The 17315-nt window shown below is 43.2% G+C and overlaps 1 protein-coding gene across 4 annotated transcripts; it reads left to right on the forward strand.

Annotated features, from left to right (window-relative positions):
• The first annotated feature begins 1 nt into the window (after nucleotide 1).
• On the forward strand, nucleotides 2-16371 carry LOC131109442 (neurturin). Of its 4 annotated transcripts, none has more exons than XM_058061463.1 (3): nucleotides 2-211; nucleotides 12374-12674; nucleotides 14648-16371. In XM_058061463.1, the coding sequence occupies exons 1-3, from the start codon at nucleotides 182-184 to the stop codon at nucleotides 15076-15078; spliced, it is 762 nt and encodes a 253-aa protein (XP_057917446.1). In that variant the 5' UTR covers nucleotides 2-181; the 3' UTR covers nucleotides 15079-16371. The 4 variants fall into 4 exon arrangements, with proteins under 4 accessions (XP_057917446.1, XP_057917445.1, XP_057917449.1 ...); XM_058061462.1 differs by lacking the exon at nucleotides 2-211 and adding an exon at nucleotides 3270-3970; XM_058061466.1 differs by lacking the exon at nucleotides 2-211 and adding an exon at nucleotides 3271-3633.
• The last annotated feature ends 944 nt before the right edge of the window (nucleotides 16372-17315 follow it).

The raw sequence follows: 17315 nt of genomic DNA on the forward strand, positions 1-17315 counted from the left end.
CCTTGGCGCGCTTCCACCTTCTGCTTTGGAGACATAATGCTTTCATCAAATTTATGTTTTTTGTACACATGTTCATGTTATTCATGTTATCTGTGTGCAGACAGCAGAAGACCTACCTCTGGCCGAGACCACGAGGACTTCTGGAGAATGTTGTGTCAGCACAAACTCCACCATCGTGGTCATGCTCACCAAGCTAAGAGACATGGGACGGGTAAGACACAAACAAAAACATCAAATAAGTTTATGGATGGAGAGCTGTCAGGGGGTTGTCTACAGCCACGCAGTAATACTTAAAAGGTAGAATAAGAAAAAAATTATAGAATATAAAAATATATATATATTCCACCGTCGTGGTCATGGGAAGGTAAAATTATGCAAAATATCAAAATGATATTTTTCATTTATGTAAATTTTTATAGCTTGTAAAAAAATATGTACAGTATAAAAATACGCAAAATACTAGCAATGAGTACAAACATGAATTATCTGTAATTTGTATTCCTTCTTAATCCAACACTTCATTGAATAATAATCTTAATTATACAACACTAAATCATAGTCTTATCTGTAAGACTTTATGATTTAGAGTGTTGTAATAATTAAGATGATTACTTACACGCACACACAGTAAACATATAGATGAAAATGTACCAATGTAAGCCCCACACATTTTAGGCTAAGCCACGCCCCATGGGTCTGCCACCAAGTCAACGGGCAAAATTTTTAAAACATATTTATGATTTAATCCATCCGCCACTTTCTCTTGTTTTAAGATTTTTTTTTTTCATGCTCTTGGATTCTTTAACGTTTAAAGTGGATTTGTGGCGTCACAGTGGCATGTAGTTGCAGGTTTTAGACAGCAGAGGGCGCCATTTAGCTGTTATTCGAAAGCGGCCACAAAGGACGGCCCACTAATGTGAAAGCATGTTAAGAAACTTGTTCAACAAGTGCGGTTTTTTCTGGGGTTAAATCTCTAAAGTTTCATGCTCTTGGACTCGGGCCGGTCTCGCTTCAAGTTTCCTTGTGTATTTATCTTTTGGTCTTACCTTGAAAAGCTGATGGTTGAAGAAAAAAGGCCTCATTGTTTGCTCCGCATCGTCACCGGCTGCTTTAATGACACCTCGGCTGGAATGTTTACGAACGCTCTGATTGAGGGCTTCCTTAAAGTTCCCGGTCCAAACCTAAACAAAAAAAAGTGTTCCACTTGCTAGGTTCCCCACTTTGTGTACGCGGCGTGTCACGCTGGTGTAACCCAAGCTGTTGGCTCGTTATTGGCTCCCGCTTGATTAAAGCATCGGCAGCAGCTGCTCTGTTCGACCGGCGAACCTGAGACATCTGCGAACGATATGGACGCAGGGTGGAAGCAGACACGGACACGGTCACGTCCCGAGTCAGGAAACATTTCAAGGGCGGAAAAAGCCCAGTTGATAGTTGGGTATCGTCCATCCAGCACCTGGAAGTCAGCCTCATGTCAAACATGTTATGTAATGTTCATGTTGTGAGGATGTGAGCTTTGAATGTAAACGTAAAAAAACGTCTCAAGTATCGTGGATCCACGGCATCCCAAACACGTTCAATTCCTTAATTCTTGTGTTTTTGTGTTAATGCATTTGGCAACGTGAGGATAATTGGCTTTTGGCCGAATTTTAAAAACTGAAAGGGCAGCAGCTGTACTATTACACCACTTTCGATTGACAGGTGAACTTAGGTTGGAATCCCCCCCTGGCGTGCTTTGGAATCAAACACATACACGAGAAACAAATTGTTTAGATGTATTTTACCAAGATAGTGTTGTCGTCTTTCACTATTTTTATACTTTTAGTGCAAAAGTAACAGAATTTTAAAAACTGAAAGGGCAGCAGCTGTACCATTACACCACCTTGGATTGACAGGTGAACTTAGGTTGGATTCTTCTGGGCCCCCCCGACCCCATACATCGTGGGTGCCTACACCCACTATCACGTGTCCCTCTGAATGTTCTGAACGTGGATCCACGGCATCCCAAACACGTTCAATTCCTTAATTCTTGTGTTTTTGTGTTAATGCATTTGGCAACATGTGTCCCAGTACGGCACCGGCACGTAGGAGTTCAGAACATTCAGAGGTACACATAGTAGTGGGTGTAGGCACCCACGATGTATGGGGTCGGGGGGGCAGAAGAATCCCACCTAAGTTCACCTGTCAATTCAAGGTGGTGTAATGGTACAGCTGCTGCCCTTTCAGTTTTTAAAATTCTGTTACTTTTGCACTTTTGGGGGAATTGAACGTGTTTGGGATGCCGTGGATCCACGTTAAGAACATTCAGAGGGACACGTAGTAGTGGGTGCAGGCACCCACGATGTATGGGGGGGGCAGAAGAATCCAACCTAAGTTCACCTGTCAATCCCAGGTGGTGTAATGGTACAGCTGCTGCCCTTTCAGTTTTTAAAATTCTGTTACTTTTGCACAAAAATAAGTACAAATCTATACATACATCTAAACAATTAGTTTCTCGTGCACGTGTTTGATTCCCAAGCACGCCGTGGTTGTTGATGCTCCACATGGTCCATCAATGAAGAGCAGCCAACCTCGATGGGAACAGCTCGACGTGCTTCCCGAGCGCCACCCAAACATTCCCATCTCGACCTGTCACGCTGTGATTTACGACGGCTGCGGGCTGAAAGGTAACAAAACGTTTTGGGGGAAACTCTCGTAACCTTTTGGAGTTTTTGCGAGGAATTCCAAGAGCGTGATGTTGCCAGAGTTGCGTTGGCGGCTTGGCCGGAGGCGCCCCCCCCCCTCGCTCGTCACGTATGTTGTTTACGTGCTTCCTGAAAACACCTGCCAGCTTTCTGGATCTTCTTTATTTTCATTTGACCTCCTGCACCTGAAGCCTGATGGCCTGTTTACTCCGATTCTTGTCTGATGGCCCAAAACGCCACAACCATCTGCTCCAAAATGCCGCTTTCATCCGGAGATTCCATTATCAGGGAATACCGCCGCTGTGATAATTTCATTTAAGTGTCTTAGCGCCATTTAAACCAATTGTCAACTTTCTTAATTCCCCCTTAAAAGATTGGAGGGTGCTCGCAGCCGCGGACCCCCCCGGCCCCCGGCCCATTCCCTCTCCATAAGATGACGGCAGAAGGTGAATGCAAAGCCCAAAGCATCTTTTAGCAGCCGCAGCCCTCGGAGAGATTATCATGTCAGGGGTAATCCGACTCGGGAACCACGGAGGAGGAGCAACAGTTGGAGTGAGAGGGGGGGGGGGCAGGCGGAGAAGCTCTCCCTTCTTTCCTCGCCTTCACCTCATCCTCTGCTAGAGAAGAGGAGAACATCTCGACAGTGACAGGAGCTTTCTGAGCTGCAAACTTTTCCTGCTTGTTTTTCTTTTCCCTTTCTTGGATGGATCCGCTTGAGAGAGCCATGGAGCCCACGCGGGCAGGAATGTCGGCTCTGAGATTCCCATGAAGGAGGAAAGAGCACACGTGAGTGCAGACTAGAAGGTCGGAGGACCCGCAGCAAGTCGGGCAGCTCCCTCTCTGTAGGGCGCACGTCTTCTTGGGAACGATGATGGTCGCCGTGGACTCGCCTCGTGGAGGTCAGCAGAAGACAAACGCCACAAAGCTAAGTCAGGATTAGCCGGCCCGAACGGTAAGGACGACACATCTCCTTTTGTTGCTCTAAGCCCTCAGCTTATGGCCGAGGTGTTAGGTGCGCCGCCTCGCCTCGCCTCGCCTCGCCACGAAGCGCATGGCGGATTAATTCAGCCAGCGAGGCCTCCCTGGAAGCTCACGTCAACGCTTCCACCGCCGCCTGTCACGGAATGTTTGCAGATCAAACGCTCTTGGTTTTTTTTTTTCTCTTCTGCTTCTCTAAAGTCCCTCGCCGACACTTGACTTCCTCGTCGGTGCGTCCCGTCGCCGTGGAGCTCCTGCAGCCAGACGCAGTCACGCTTCATGCATTTAGCGTCTTTGTGGAACCATTTTTGGTAACGCAATTGGCCTTCAACTTGAACTTTATTGATAAAGCGGCAAATCACAGCAGCAGTTTTTTGCAAAATTGCAAAAATACCAAAGAAATACAAAAATAGAGCAGAGGGATAGAAGGTAGTCTTAGTTTGCACTGAGCCATAAAATAAACAATTAAAATCAAATAAACCAAAACAATAAATCTATTATTAATAGATACCACCTACTAAACTGCCACCCTATGGATGGATGTTTTTAAATAATTATAATAAATATAAATATAATAATGATCTAAAATAAGAAAACAAATTCTGACAATTATTTCATGTAATGCAGACAATTAATTACACACAAAATAAAAAATAAATATTGTAAAAATACATTTAAAATAAGAATACAATTCTAGCATTTATGTCATGAGGTACAATCAATGAACTCGATCTAAAAATAGATATTTTAAAAATTTAATAAAATGCAAAAATGATAATTGTAAAAATAAACATTAATAGTACTAATCTAAAAAATCATATATTATGACAAAAATAAATATTAAATAACAATTTAATGTCTTTTTTAACTTGTTAATATGTAGGTAATATATTCAAATAAATAAATACAATAAATACACCTGGGTTCGATTCCGATTTCGATTTGCGTGGGTTTTCTCCGGGTACTCCGGTTTCCTCCCACATTCCAAAAACATGCTAGGTTAATTAGCCACTCCAAATTGTCCATAGGTATGAATGTGAGTGTGAATGGTTGTTTGTCTATATGTGCCCTGTGATTGGCTGGCCACCAGTCCAGGGTGTACCCCGCCTCTCTCTCGCTCGAAGACAGCTGGGATAGGCTCCAGCATTGTGAGGATAAGCAATATAGAAAATGGATGGATATGTTTACATCATATTGTTTACAACATAGAATGTATATTATACACACATATTATTATATATTATATATTATACACACATATATGTATACTATGTGTACTGTGTAGTGGTGTACACGTGATGTAATCCACACAGCGTTGACATTTCCAAGCTGGTACGGATGGTTTGCCATCACTCATCCTGACTAATTGGACACTTAGAGTAAATTACACCTTAGGCCATTTTGGAATTCAGTTCAAGTGTGACGACCCGCCGAAACTCCGCCAACCGATGAAAACCCAAGAGGAAGTATCATCGGCGTGACCTCCTGAGAATTCTGCCCTCTCTGCCAGTTGAACGTTTTTTTTTTTGTTTTTTTTTAAAGCAACCAACGGAGGGAAAATGTCATCATATTTTCAATGCTCGCACTTGCCTGTGCTTGCACACATTGTTTGGAAGCGGCGTACGGCGCCGCGTCACACATGGAGATGTTGCAGCGGCAACACGTCCAAATGTATGAGAGGCCGTCGCCTACAAAATGGCCAAAAGTGGTGAAACGGACGTTTTTGCTAATCTTTGCACCGTAGCGAGAGGCGACGTTTGAGTTGTTTCAAAACCCTTAAATGCGTTTATTCATGTAAGATCTGCTCAGATTTAACGTCGAGGTGCAAAAATATTTTGGGCACCCCTGCTGGGACTAAACTACAGTAAACCTCGGATATATCGGATTCAATTGTTCCCACTGGTTTTGTCCGATATAAGCGAAATCTGTTATATGCGTATACCGGAAAATGTCCGTTTTACGCATATATCGGATTTATATCCGGTATATGCGTAAATGGGATTTTATCCGTTATAAAAAGGCACTTCCTTGACTATGTTTCCAATGTACCTGGACGCGCAGGCAACGCTGCAAACGCTGCAAATGACGTCGTATAGCGGCCTGTCACCATTCGGCGAATCGGAGCGCCACGATGCGGCCATCCGATATATGCCAGGGAAATTTCATGGAAATGCATTGGAACGGGACTGGAGATTTTGTCCCAAATAGGCGAAATCCGTTATAAAAAATCCGATATATGCAATGAATTTTTATTGGAAATGCATTACAGAAAAATCTGTTCTTTTTGATCTGTCCGTTGTGAGCGAATTTCCGATATATCCGAGTCCGATATATCCGAGGTTTACTGTAGTAATGAAGAAGACAGAAGGGGTGGCCCCACTTGGGGCACAGTTTTGGGACACCCCCTCTGAACCAGGGGGTCTCGAGGCGTTCACGGTCAAACAAATTCATTCATTTGTCAACAAACACCTCCGGAAGCGAAGAGAAATATAATATATAATATATAAATATAACATAAATACTTCAGCTAAACATCTAAACTCTATTTATAAACATGAATATTTGTTGTTTAACATTCCCAAATAGTTTCCAGACTTTTCTGCTTCTTGTGCTGCCATTTTTGTGTTTACTCCGTGATTGTTTAGGTCAGAGTTACCCATCACTTGGCCAATTAAAGAGCGCCGTCCTTTCAACAAGATCAATTGCCCCTGACCATCCACCAAATATAGAGACCGTGACCCCTGCGGTAAATCAATCAGTACGTTCCAACCCCAACAGAATGGGAATAAATGGGAATAAATGGGAATAAAGCCACAATCCGTGGAGCAGATTGGACGAAGGTCAAATGCACAATGGCAATAAAAAGGCAAGTTTCCCCTGATTTGGACTCTGAAGGCTCGACACTTTCCCCTTCTAACGAGCCCCAGCCTTGTTCTAATTATCATCCGAGCTGACTGGAGCGCTCGGTTTTGGGAAGCGAGGCTTAATTTAGAAGAGCCAATCCCGGCTGGGAATATCTACAGACTCCGGAGTTGTGTTTTCCTGAATAAACGGAAGGTGACCAACCATAGTCCGGCGGACTAACCCTGGAGTTGAAGGAGTTGTGGATTAACACACACACACCTCCACCCCCTACACCCCCCCCCCCCCCCCCCCCCCCCGCCAGGTGTTATCCCACGTGACAGCAGATAAAGCCGACTGCAGGAATTAGTGGTAATCCCGCTCTGATCTTTTGAATATGTCCCTGTTACCTCTCCCATCCCAGCACCCTCTTCCTGTCCCTGGGCCCGTCTGGCGCTCACTCGGGTTGGCCAAAGACGAGACCGGACCTCCCCAGGACCACATCTCCAGGCGCTCCTTTTCCGTTCTTTTTTTAAGAACACCATCTACCATCTTTGTGTTTGTCTTCACGGGCTGCGTTCAAAGACACCAAGCGGCGTTATGTAAAGCAGATTATCAGGTGTTATGGGATGTCATGAGCAGGCCCCTGCGAGTGTCCGAGTCATAAAATGTCCTCCCGACAAAGACGCGCTTCATGCACGACCTTTCTGTGATCTTCTGTCCCGGCGTGATGATGTCACTCAGCGTCTTCCTCCTCCATCGTTCCTCCAGGCGAATCACCGCTGACCCCATTATTCCTCCGTGCTGTATCCGGGCAGATAATAGCATCTTTGACGGCGGCAACAAGAGGCCAGTGAGCGGAGGATGCTCCGGGCTGATTGGGAGTCCCGCGAACGCCTCATGAGTCAGGAATGGCTTTCACGGCGGCGGTGACAAATCGTAAACTATCGAGGGAATCGCGTGCGAGCGCTGAGATGATGTCGCAGAGCCAAAAGAGTCAGGAAAGATATGAAGGAAGAACTGAAATACTCGGATACGCACTCGGATGCACTTTTAAATGGACAAGGGGGCCGGAAAATGTATTATTAATTATAAATGAAATAGATAAATTATATAAATTATATCAATTATATAAATTAAATAAATTAAATAAATAAATTATATAAATTAAATAAGTAAATTATATAAATTAAATAAATAAATTATATAAATTAAATAAATAATTATTAATAAATAATAATTATTATAAATTAAAATAATACATTATAAATTAAATTAAATTATTGTATTATAAATGTAATATTATATTTATTAGACATGACTGAGATTTAAATATTTAAATAAATATATATATTTTAAATGCTAATATTTAGACTTTTCACTATGACAACTCGTGAATGAAATAGTAAGATTTTGTATTAGTATTTAGTATTTAGTAAACATTTAGTATTTTGGGTCCTGGGATTGGAGTAGCTTCCTTGGTAATCCCAAGATCCCGAGTTGGGGGGGGACAAACTTTTCCTACGAGGAAATCAAAGGTGCAGAGGGCCACAAATCAAAAAATCTGTTCTATAATAATTTAAAGACAAAGCTTTGTGTTATTATTATTATCAACATTTCTCTTTTTCCCCATATTTGTCATTTTACTCTGCTTAATTTTATTTTATTATTATTTGTATTGAGTTGTGGACTCCTGTAGAGCAGCGACTCGCAATAATCCGAACATAAAGCTTTCTAGATCCTCCAGAATCTGCACCTAACTCTGCACCCGGTTGGATTTCTTAGAATTTCCAAAACAGTCTTAATTTATTCCAGCTGCGGCCCGCCTCCGGGCACGCCCACTCATCTGTGATTGGTCTCACTCAGCTTGTACAGTGTACTAGGGCATGCCCATATAAGTGACGTCACAGTGATCGTTCAGACTTTTCTTTCAAGGCTCACTTCCAAAATTTTGAATGCAGCATTCTAACAAGACTTATTGGTCAGAAAAGCGGATAATCGGCCTATAATCGGCCTATAATCGGCCTATAAAAGGGCTATAAAAGGGCTATAAAAGGGCTATAAAAGACTAGCATGAGAGCAAATATGCCCCCTACTGGCTGTGAGTGTGATTCTCCATTTATGATCTGAACGTTGGCCTTCTTGTCCGCTGCCTTGGAATGATTCGCATTTGGAGTCGGCATTCTGATGATTCTTGACGAGCTTCCACGGCTGCCCTCAAACATGCTAACCATGCATGCTAACCAGACGCTGGCTTGCTGCTTGGGGGGGGGGGGGCAACGCATGTGTGAACATGGTGTTTACCTCACGTATCTTGGTTTTTTCTCCACGTTTTCCTGTGTTGCTTTTTGGGCCTCTCCGATTATGACTTTTCCTGCTGCTTCCTCTCCTTCTCCCGGGACTTTGTCCCCCCTCGTGTTCCTCCGTCCTCCTCATCTTCTTCCATCCTCGCTGCTGGAAAACTTCAGCGTCTGTCCTGGTTCCGTGTTTAACGGATGGATGTGGCTTATTGCAATTGACGCCCCCCAACAAGTGTCAGGATGCTCTTGGTTCGCCGTAGATGGGCCTTATGTGGAGCAACCAGGACTGATCCACCTGCAGCAGGGGGGGGGGTGGGGGGTAGGCCAAATATTAAGAACAGTCCTTAATGAATGCAAATTACAATCCCAGTCCATGGCGCCTGGCTGCAGAATCGAACACGGTCCACGAAGCACGGCGTTCTGCTTCAACAAGGCAAAGGGAGAGCCGGTCCAGGACTCCAGCGGGTCCAGCTTTGTTTGGCTAACAGGACCACTGCTTCCTGTTTATGTTGTGTTTGGATGTCATGTGTGCAGCGCCCATGTGTTTAGCATCTGGGGTGCACCGCCGTCTGCAAACAACACGAGACGGGGAGGAGGTGTTGCTCCCTAGCACCTCCTCCAGGCGGAAAGTGGCATTTACGTTCATGCTAATCGCCAAATTGTTTTTACCTTTGGATTTCACCACAATTTTAGCAAATTGAACATCAAAAATAATTGAAGAATTTTAGTATCTATGCTAACTTAACACAAGATGTGTCCTGGCTGGTCCACCACCGTAGTTCTAGAACATTGAACGAAGTGACCAGTGCATCCTAACTGACATTATTAATATTCTAATAATTCCTATGATGCGACTGTGCGGTTATCACCTAGCGTAGCTTTAATGGCAACACGTATGTGTCAGCGTGAGCTCCTCAGACATGTGTGAACACGGTCCAGCCCGGCCTTGAAAAAACTCCCAGGCCAGTCTGGATTTGCTGTTGGACTCCACAGACACCTAGTCCTTATTCCGGCTCACAAAAATGATTATTATTTCTCCTACTTTTTGGACGGGACACAAAAGCAACGCCAAGTTGTAAGTGCTTGTAGAGTCGGTGTAGCATGATGATAATGAAAGGGGGGGGGGGGGGGGGTAAATGGATCAACCTGGGGCAGGGGGGGGGGGGGTGTGCATGTGCACTCAAACATGCTTTATAGCATTTAAGGGTTGGGGGTCAGGGGGTGGGCAATAGTGAAAGGAGGGATAAAAGAGGCCAGCTTGGAAGGTGTTTATGGTTTGGGGGGGGGGGGGTAAAATGAGTTAAAATGTGTTACACTGAATTGGGCTGAATAGGTCATTACCCCCCCTTCCCCCCAGTATGAAAAATCCTGCACAACATGGATTTGTTGTAGTTTGTTTGGATTTGTTGTAATTTAGTTTGTTTGGATTTGTTGTAGTTTAGTTTGTTTGGATTTGTTGTAGTTTAGTTTGTTTGGATTTGTTGTAGTTTAGTTTGTTTGGATTTGTTGTAGTTTGGTTTGTTTGGATTTGTTGTAGTTTGTTTGGATTTGTTGTAGTTTAGTTTGTTTGGATTTGTTGTAGTTTAGTTTGTTTGGATTTGCTGTAGTTTGTTTGGATTTGTTGTAGTTAAGTTTGTTTGGATTTGTTGTAGTTTGTTTGGATTTGTTGTAGTTTGTTTGGATTTGTTGTAGTTAGTTTGGATTTGTTGTAATTTAGTTTGTTTGGATTTGTTGTAGTTTAGTTTGTTTGGATTTGCTGTAGTTTGTTTGGATTTGTTGTAGTTAAGTTTGTTTGGATTTGTTGTAGTTTGTTTGGATTTGTTGTAGTTTGTTTGGATTTGTTGTAGTTAGTTTGGATTTGTTGTAATTTAGTTTGTTTGGATTTGTTGTAGTTTAGTTTGTTTGGATTTGCTGTAGTTTGTTTGGATTTGTTGTAGTTTGTTTGGATTTGTTGTAGTTTGTTTGGATTTGCTGTAGTTTGTTTGGATTTGCTGTAGTTTGTTTGGATTTGTTGTAGTTTGTTTGGATTTGTTGTAGTTTGTTTGGATTTGTTGTAGTTTGTTTGGATTTGCTGTAGTTTGTTTGGATTTGTTGTAGTTTGTTTGGATTTGTTGTAGTTTGTTTGGATTTGCTGTAGTTTGTTTGGATTTGCTGTAGTTTGTTTGGATTTGTTGTAGTTTAGTTTGTTTGGATTTGCTGTAGTTTGTTTGGATTTGTTGTAGTTTGTTTGGATTTGTTGTAGTTAAGTTTGTTTGGATTTGTTGTAGTTTGTTTGGATTTGTTGTAGTTTGTTTGGATTTGTTGTAGTTAGTTTGGATTTGTTGTAATTTAGTTTGTTTGGATTTGTTGTAGTTTAGTTTGTTTGGATTTGCTGTAGTTTGTTTGGATTTGTTGTAGTTTGTTTGGATTTGTTGTAGTTTGTTTGGATTTGCTGTAGTTTGTTTGGATTTGCTGTAGTTTGTTTGGATTTGCTGTAGTTTGTTTGGATTTGTTGTAGTTTAGTTTGTTTGGATTTGCTGTAGTTTGTTTGGATTTGTTGTAGTTTGTTTGGATTTGTTGTAGTTTAGTTTGTTTGGATTTGCTGTAGTTTGTTTGGATTTGCTGTAGTTTGTTTGGATTTGTTGTAGTTTAGTTTGTTTGGATTTGCTGTAGTTTGTTTGGATTTGTTGTAGTTTGTTTGGATTTGCTGTAGTTTGTTTGGATTTGTTGTAATTTAGTTTGTTTGGATTTGCTGTAGTTTGTTTGGATTTGTTGTAGTTTGTTTGAATTTGTTGTAGTTTAGTTTGTTTGGATTTGCTGTAGTTTGTTTGGATTTGTTGTAGTTTGTTTGGATTTGTTGTAATTTAGTTTGTTTGGATTTGTTGTAGTTTAGTTTGTTTGGATTTGCTGTAGTTTGTTTGGATTTGTTGTAGTTTGTTTGGATTTGTTGTAATTTAGTTTGTTTGGATTTGTTGTAGTTTAGTTTGTTTGGATTTGTTGTAGTTTAGTTTGTTTGGATTTATTGTAGTTTGTTTGGATTTGTTGTAGTTTAGTTTGTTTGGATTTGCTGTAGTTTGTTTGGATTTGCTGTAGTTTGTTTGCATTTGTCTGCGTTGTTGATTTCAATAAAGACCTAGTTGATGGCCCACCTGGTCCGGCACAAGCTCAAGTATTTTCCTTCACCACAAACATCCCAAACCTGGAAGAGTTTACAGATGTGGAATGGAGATGCAGATTTCCCAGCATGCTTTGGTGGAGTTAAAATGATCACTTTTGTTACTTTTTACAGACTTGGTGTAAAAGTTAAAGTGCTGCCATTTTTAGTCCTGTACAGTTCAATTATTTGGACCCTTGGTCTAAATCCGGCACCCTGATTAAGAATGGTGGTGAAAGTCATGGTTTCTAAAATATTCCTTTTACTTCCTCATGGAGTCCTTACTCCAAGGGTAGGATGTAGGGTGGGCAAACTACAACCCGGGGGCCCCAAAAACATGCTAGGTTAATTGTCCACTCCAAATTTTCCATAGGTATGAATGTGAGTGTGAATGGTTGTTTGTTATATATCTTTTTTCTTCTCCTTCTTCTCCTTGGCAGAGTTTCAATGCTCCTCCACGTTCTAAGATGAAGTTATGGAAAAGTGCTACTTTTGCCTTCGTGCTCTGTGGCACCGCCCTGTCAGTCATCCTCATTAGAAACATGGCCACCACCGTGGGACACCCCAAAGCGAAGGCTAAACAAACCTCATCTTCATCACCAACGTCGTCATCCTCGTGGTATCCTTCAACCTCAGTATCAGAGTCATCATCATCATCTTCTTCTTCTTCTTCCACCTGGAGCATTGGTCTTCATCGGCGGACGCGCTCGACCGACAACATGAACTCTCTCCTCTCTGAGCGTAAGTTTTATAACATGCCCTGACCCGAACCCGAGACCCTATTCCTGACCCCTAAACCTCTTAACCCTAACCCAAAACCCCTATTGCCAACCCCTAACCCGAACCCCTATTCTGGACCCCTAAACCCTAACCCTCTTAACCCTAACCTGAACCCCTATTGCCGATCCCAACCCGAACCCCTATTCCTGACCCCTAAACCCAAACCCTCTTAGCCCTAATCCCCTTAACCCTAACCTGAACCCCTATTGCCGACCCCTAACCCGAACCCCTATTCGTTACCCCTAAACCCTAACCCTCTTAACCCTAACCCGAATCCCTATTCCCAACACTTAAACCCGAACCCCTATTCCCGCCTCTAACCCAAACACTTTTAACCCGAACCCGAACCCCTATTCCCGCCCCTAACCCGAACCCCTGGTCCCACCCCAGCCCAAACACTATTAACCCGAACCCCTAATCCCGCCCCTAACCCAAGCACTTTTAACCCTAACCCAAACCCCTATTCCCGGCCCCTAAAACCGAACCCTTTTAACCCGAACCGCTATTGCCGACCCCTAACCCTATTCTCGACCACTAAACCCAACCCAATTAAACCCTAACCCCTATTCTCAAACCCTAACCTGACCTTTATACCTTAACTCTCTTAACCCTAACCCGAAACCGTATTCCCGCCCCTAACCCAAGCACTTTTAACCCAAACCCCTATTCCCGGCCCCTAAAACCAAACCCTTTTAACCCAAACCCCTATTCCCGGCCCCTAAAACCAAACCCTTTTAACCCGAACCGCTATTGCCGACCCCTAACCCTATTCTCGACCACTAAACCCAACCCAATTAAACCCTAACCCCTATTCTCAAACCCTAACCTGACCTTTATACCTTAACTCTCTTAACCCTAACCCGAACCCCTATTCCCGCCCCTAACCCAAGCACTTTTAACCCTAACCCGAACCCTTATTCCCGACCCCTAACCCCAACCCTGCTGTCCACAGGTGTGAGTCTGAAGTGTAAAGGATGCAGATGACATCATGCTACAAGAAGTCTTAGCGGCACGTTAGAGCAGGTTTTAATGTCTTGCAATAATCTGCAGGCAATTAAGGTCTCATACTTGCCATCTTATGTTATCCTGGTTGTACCAAAGTCGTCTAATTACCTTTTCCTCACTCCAGGAGAAAAGTCAAAGCATCTGCAACAATGGATGGCAGCGTGGTCGTCTTAGCCTTACGGTTTAGGGTTAGCCCTAACCCTAACCCTAAACCACAACACTAACTTGCTCAAACCCAAGTTCTAACACAAAACCTAACTAACCTAGCCTAGTTCCAAGCGCACCCTTGTTTCACTAAAACCCTGATCTTAACGCTAAATCCAGTCCTAATCCAAACCGTAGACCAAGTTCAAATCCTAAGAAATTCTAATGCTGGCCCAAAACCCAACCTAAACCCCAATTCCAAAACCCAAAGCAGCTTTGTAAACCTTGTCACCCAACTGTGGACATCGACGACACCCACAGTGCAACACGAAAGATGGCAGGACAGGACCACTAAACCCCTAAACCCAAACCCCGATTCCCACCTCTAACCCAAACACTTTTAACCCTAACCCAAATAGGGGTTCGGGTTAGGGGTCGAGAGTAGGAGTTTGGGGTTAAAGGGTTGGGAATAGGGATTTGGGTTAGGGGTTCAGGTTAGGGTGGTCTTGTCAAGAATAATTTAAATAGTGTATGTCCAATACAAGAACTGAACAAATGTATTAGCAATTGAATGAATAAGCTCTGCTTCTTCCTACTCCTTTTTAGACATGTGGAATTGTGAATCGTAACATGTATTCCAATGTAACCTTGTTGGAATAACTTAAGCCTGACCATAACCATAACCTCAGGCCGAGCTCAAACCTTAAATATAAACCTAGTTGTACCCCTACCCCCCCAAAAGTCCAAACTCTAACCCAACCGGAACCCTATTTTTCCTGTCCTAGTGTCCATGGTGTTCCAGAGCTTCACAGAAGGCGAGCTTCAGCACGTGGTGGGAACCCTGATGGACGGGAAGCAACGGAAAAACCGAGGCCAAGGCCAGACCCGAAGGACTAAAAGAGCCCGCCGGGCCAAGCCGTGCTCCCTGAGGGAACTGGAGCTGACGGTGAGCGAGCTGGGCCTGGGCTACGACAGCGACGAGACCGTCATGCTGCGCTACTGCAGCGGCAAATGCACGGCGCAACGCCGCAACTACGACATCACCATGGAGCACATGATGCGGACAGGCTTCAAGAAGAAGGGTCGCAAGGACAAGGTCAGCAACGGTCCCTGCTGCCGGCCCACCGCCTTCGAGAAGGACTTCTCCTTCCTGGACAACCGGAGTCGCTACCACACCATACAGAACATCTCGGCCAAGAACTGTGGCTGCGTATGACCCACGGAGGCCACTTCGATTTCATGCTGCTCGATGCCCCCCAACGTGGGCACAATACGGGATATCGGTTCCAGATCAGGAATATTTTGGACCCGGACCAACTTCATGTGGGAATGAATCAGAAGGAGTGACTGTTCTTTTTCTAAGACTTTTTTCTATGTGTGTAGTAACACTGTAAATCATGGTGGCACGGCAATGTAGCAACACGGGCAGTCATGTGACTATGACTAACGCCACAGAGTCAAGACAAACAAATCTCTACGGCGGACGGGCGGCTATAAATCCATTAAACATGGCGTCACAACCAAAATATTTTTGATAACTGGACCACAGGAAACAAATTCAGACAACAAACCGCGCAAACCTTTAGAGCGGGAAACTCACCAAGCACCCTATTGATTTTGAGCAATTTGCGATCCGGGATGCTTGACCCAGCCGGGATGAAAGGTCAACGAGTGACATGGTTTTGTCATTTTGACACAATCGTGTTCCCATACGAGACAACTAATCCAGCTCAAAACAAACAGGACTTAAGGTCGTAAATGACACGGAAGGAATGCGTTGCAGAAACAATTAAAACAATTCAAGCTGCCTCACTAAGTACGTGACTCATTCTGCTTGGCAACAATTTCAAGAGTAATATCACACTCAGGGGGAAAAAAAAAAAAAAAAAAAAAACAGAAAAGGAAAGCTTCCGCGTCCAAACTTGTTCAAACATCGACGTTGTTTGTGTTGTCTGAATTTGCCACACGTTCCCGTTCTTTAATGGTCCGCATTCCCGATCCCGCATCTTTACAGTATTACAGGGTGGATAAACATACTAACTGCGCTTCATGCATGCGTTCATTCATGGGACTGACTGCAGTGTTATTACACCGTCCGCCTTTTTTTTTTTCATGTATGTCCATTTTTGTGTAGATGAGACTTCAACCTCCCTCCAGGAATATTTCAAACAACTCGTAAGCTTCCGCTGGTATTACAACACGATGCTATTTTAGCCGCTTATCGGCTAAGTCAGTGCACATTTTGGAAACGCATGATGCATTTTTCAAGTGGGAATGGCGGGGGTGGGCGGGGGGTGGGCGGCCCACCCTGTATGCTCTATAGAGCAAGTCACACCCAGAAAATTCCCCAAAGAGTTGAAATCCTTGTCATCCTTGCCAAAACACACGTGAGGTCAAAAATGGACGTCTCCAGTTCCACCTGATTACGAACCTGATGGCATCTGTGGAACGTTTTCCACTCGTGGAGCTTTTGTGTCGTTTGCACTCATCCCCGAAAATCCTGCATATCGAAGGGCATCACCTTTTAGCAGGGTGGGGGGGGTGGTGGGGGGGATTATATAAGCTCTTGTTATGAAGCATCAACTATCGTTGCTGCCGCTCATCATGTTTGTGTTTTGTGTATATGTGTGTGTGTTGGGGGGGTGGGGGGGTGAGGATGCAGTGCATCGTTATTGGACTATGAATCATATTTATTTGGGAAGTAAATTATGGTTGTGCATATTTATTTAGTTGACATTACACACAGACAGCTTGTTCTCATTAAGCAACTGTGCCAAAGAACTACGTTTATTATCCCTTCGACCTTCTATACCGACTGCTGAATAAACATCATTTCACATGTACCCTCATCCGTCTTTCAAATGAAAAAAAACGACATACTAACCCCTTACGTTTTTTGTCAAAAATCACCAAATCAAAATCTGGCATTTTATGCCATTTTTGGATGCTTCTGGGTCCCCTGTAGAGTGTGTGTGAGGTTTCCACTTTTATTTTTGACAGAAAAGTGCTTTTTAAGCAAATTGAAAAAATGACAAAAAACGACATACTAACCCCTTACGTTTTTTGTCAAAAATCACCAAATCAAAATCTGGCATTTTATGTCATTTTTGGATGCTTCTGGGGCCCCTGTAGAGTGTGTGTGAGGTTTCCACTTTTATTTTTGACAGAAAAGTGCTTTTTAAGCAAATTGAAAAAATGACAAAAAACGACATACTAACCCCTTACGTTTTTTGTCAAAAATCACCAAATCAAAATCTGGCATTTTATGCCATTTTTGGATGCTTCTGGGTCCCCTGTTGAGTGTGTGTGAGGTTTCCACTTTTATTTTTGACAGAAAAGTGCTTTTTAAGCAAGTTGAAAAAATGACAAAAAACGACATACTAACCCCTTACGTTTTTTGTCAAAAATCACCAAATCAAAACCTGGCATTTTATGCCATTTTTCGATGCTTCT

Source organism: Doryrhamphus excisus, chromosome 22 (genome assembly GCF_030265055.1).
Source record: "Doryrhamphus excisus isolate RoL2022-K1 chromosome 22, RoL_Dexc_1.0, whole genome shotgun sequence".
NCBI lineage: Eukaryota > Metazoa > Chordata > Actinopteri > Syngnathiformes > Syngnathidae > Doryrhamphus > Doryrhamphus excisus.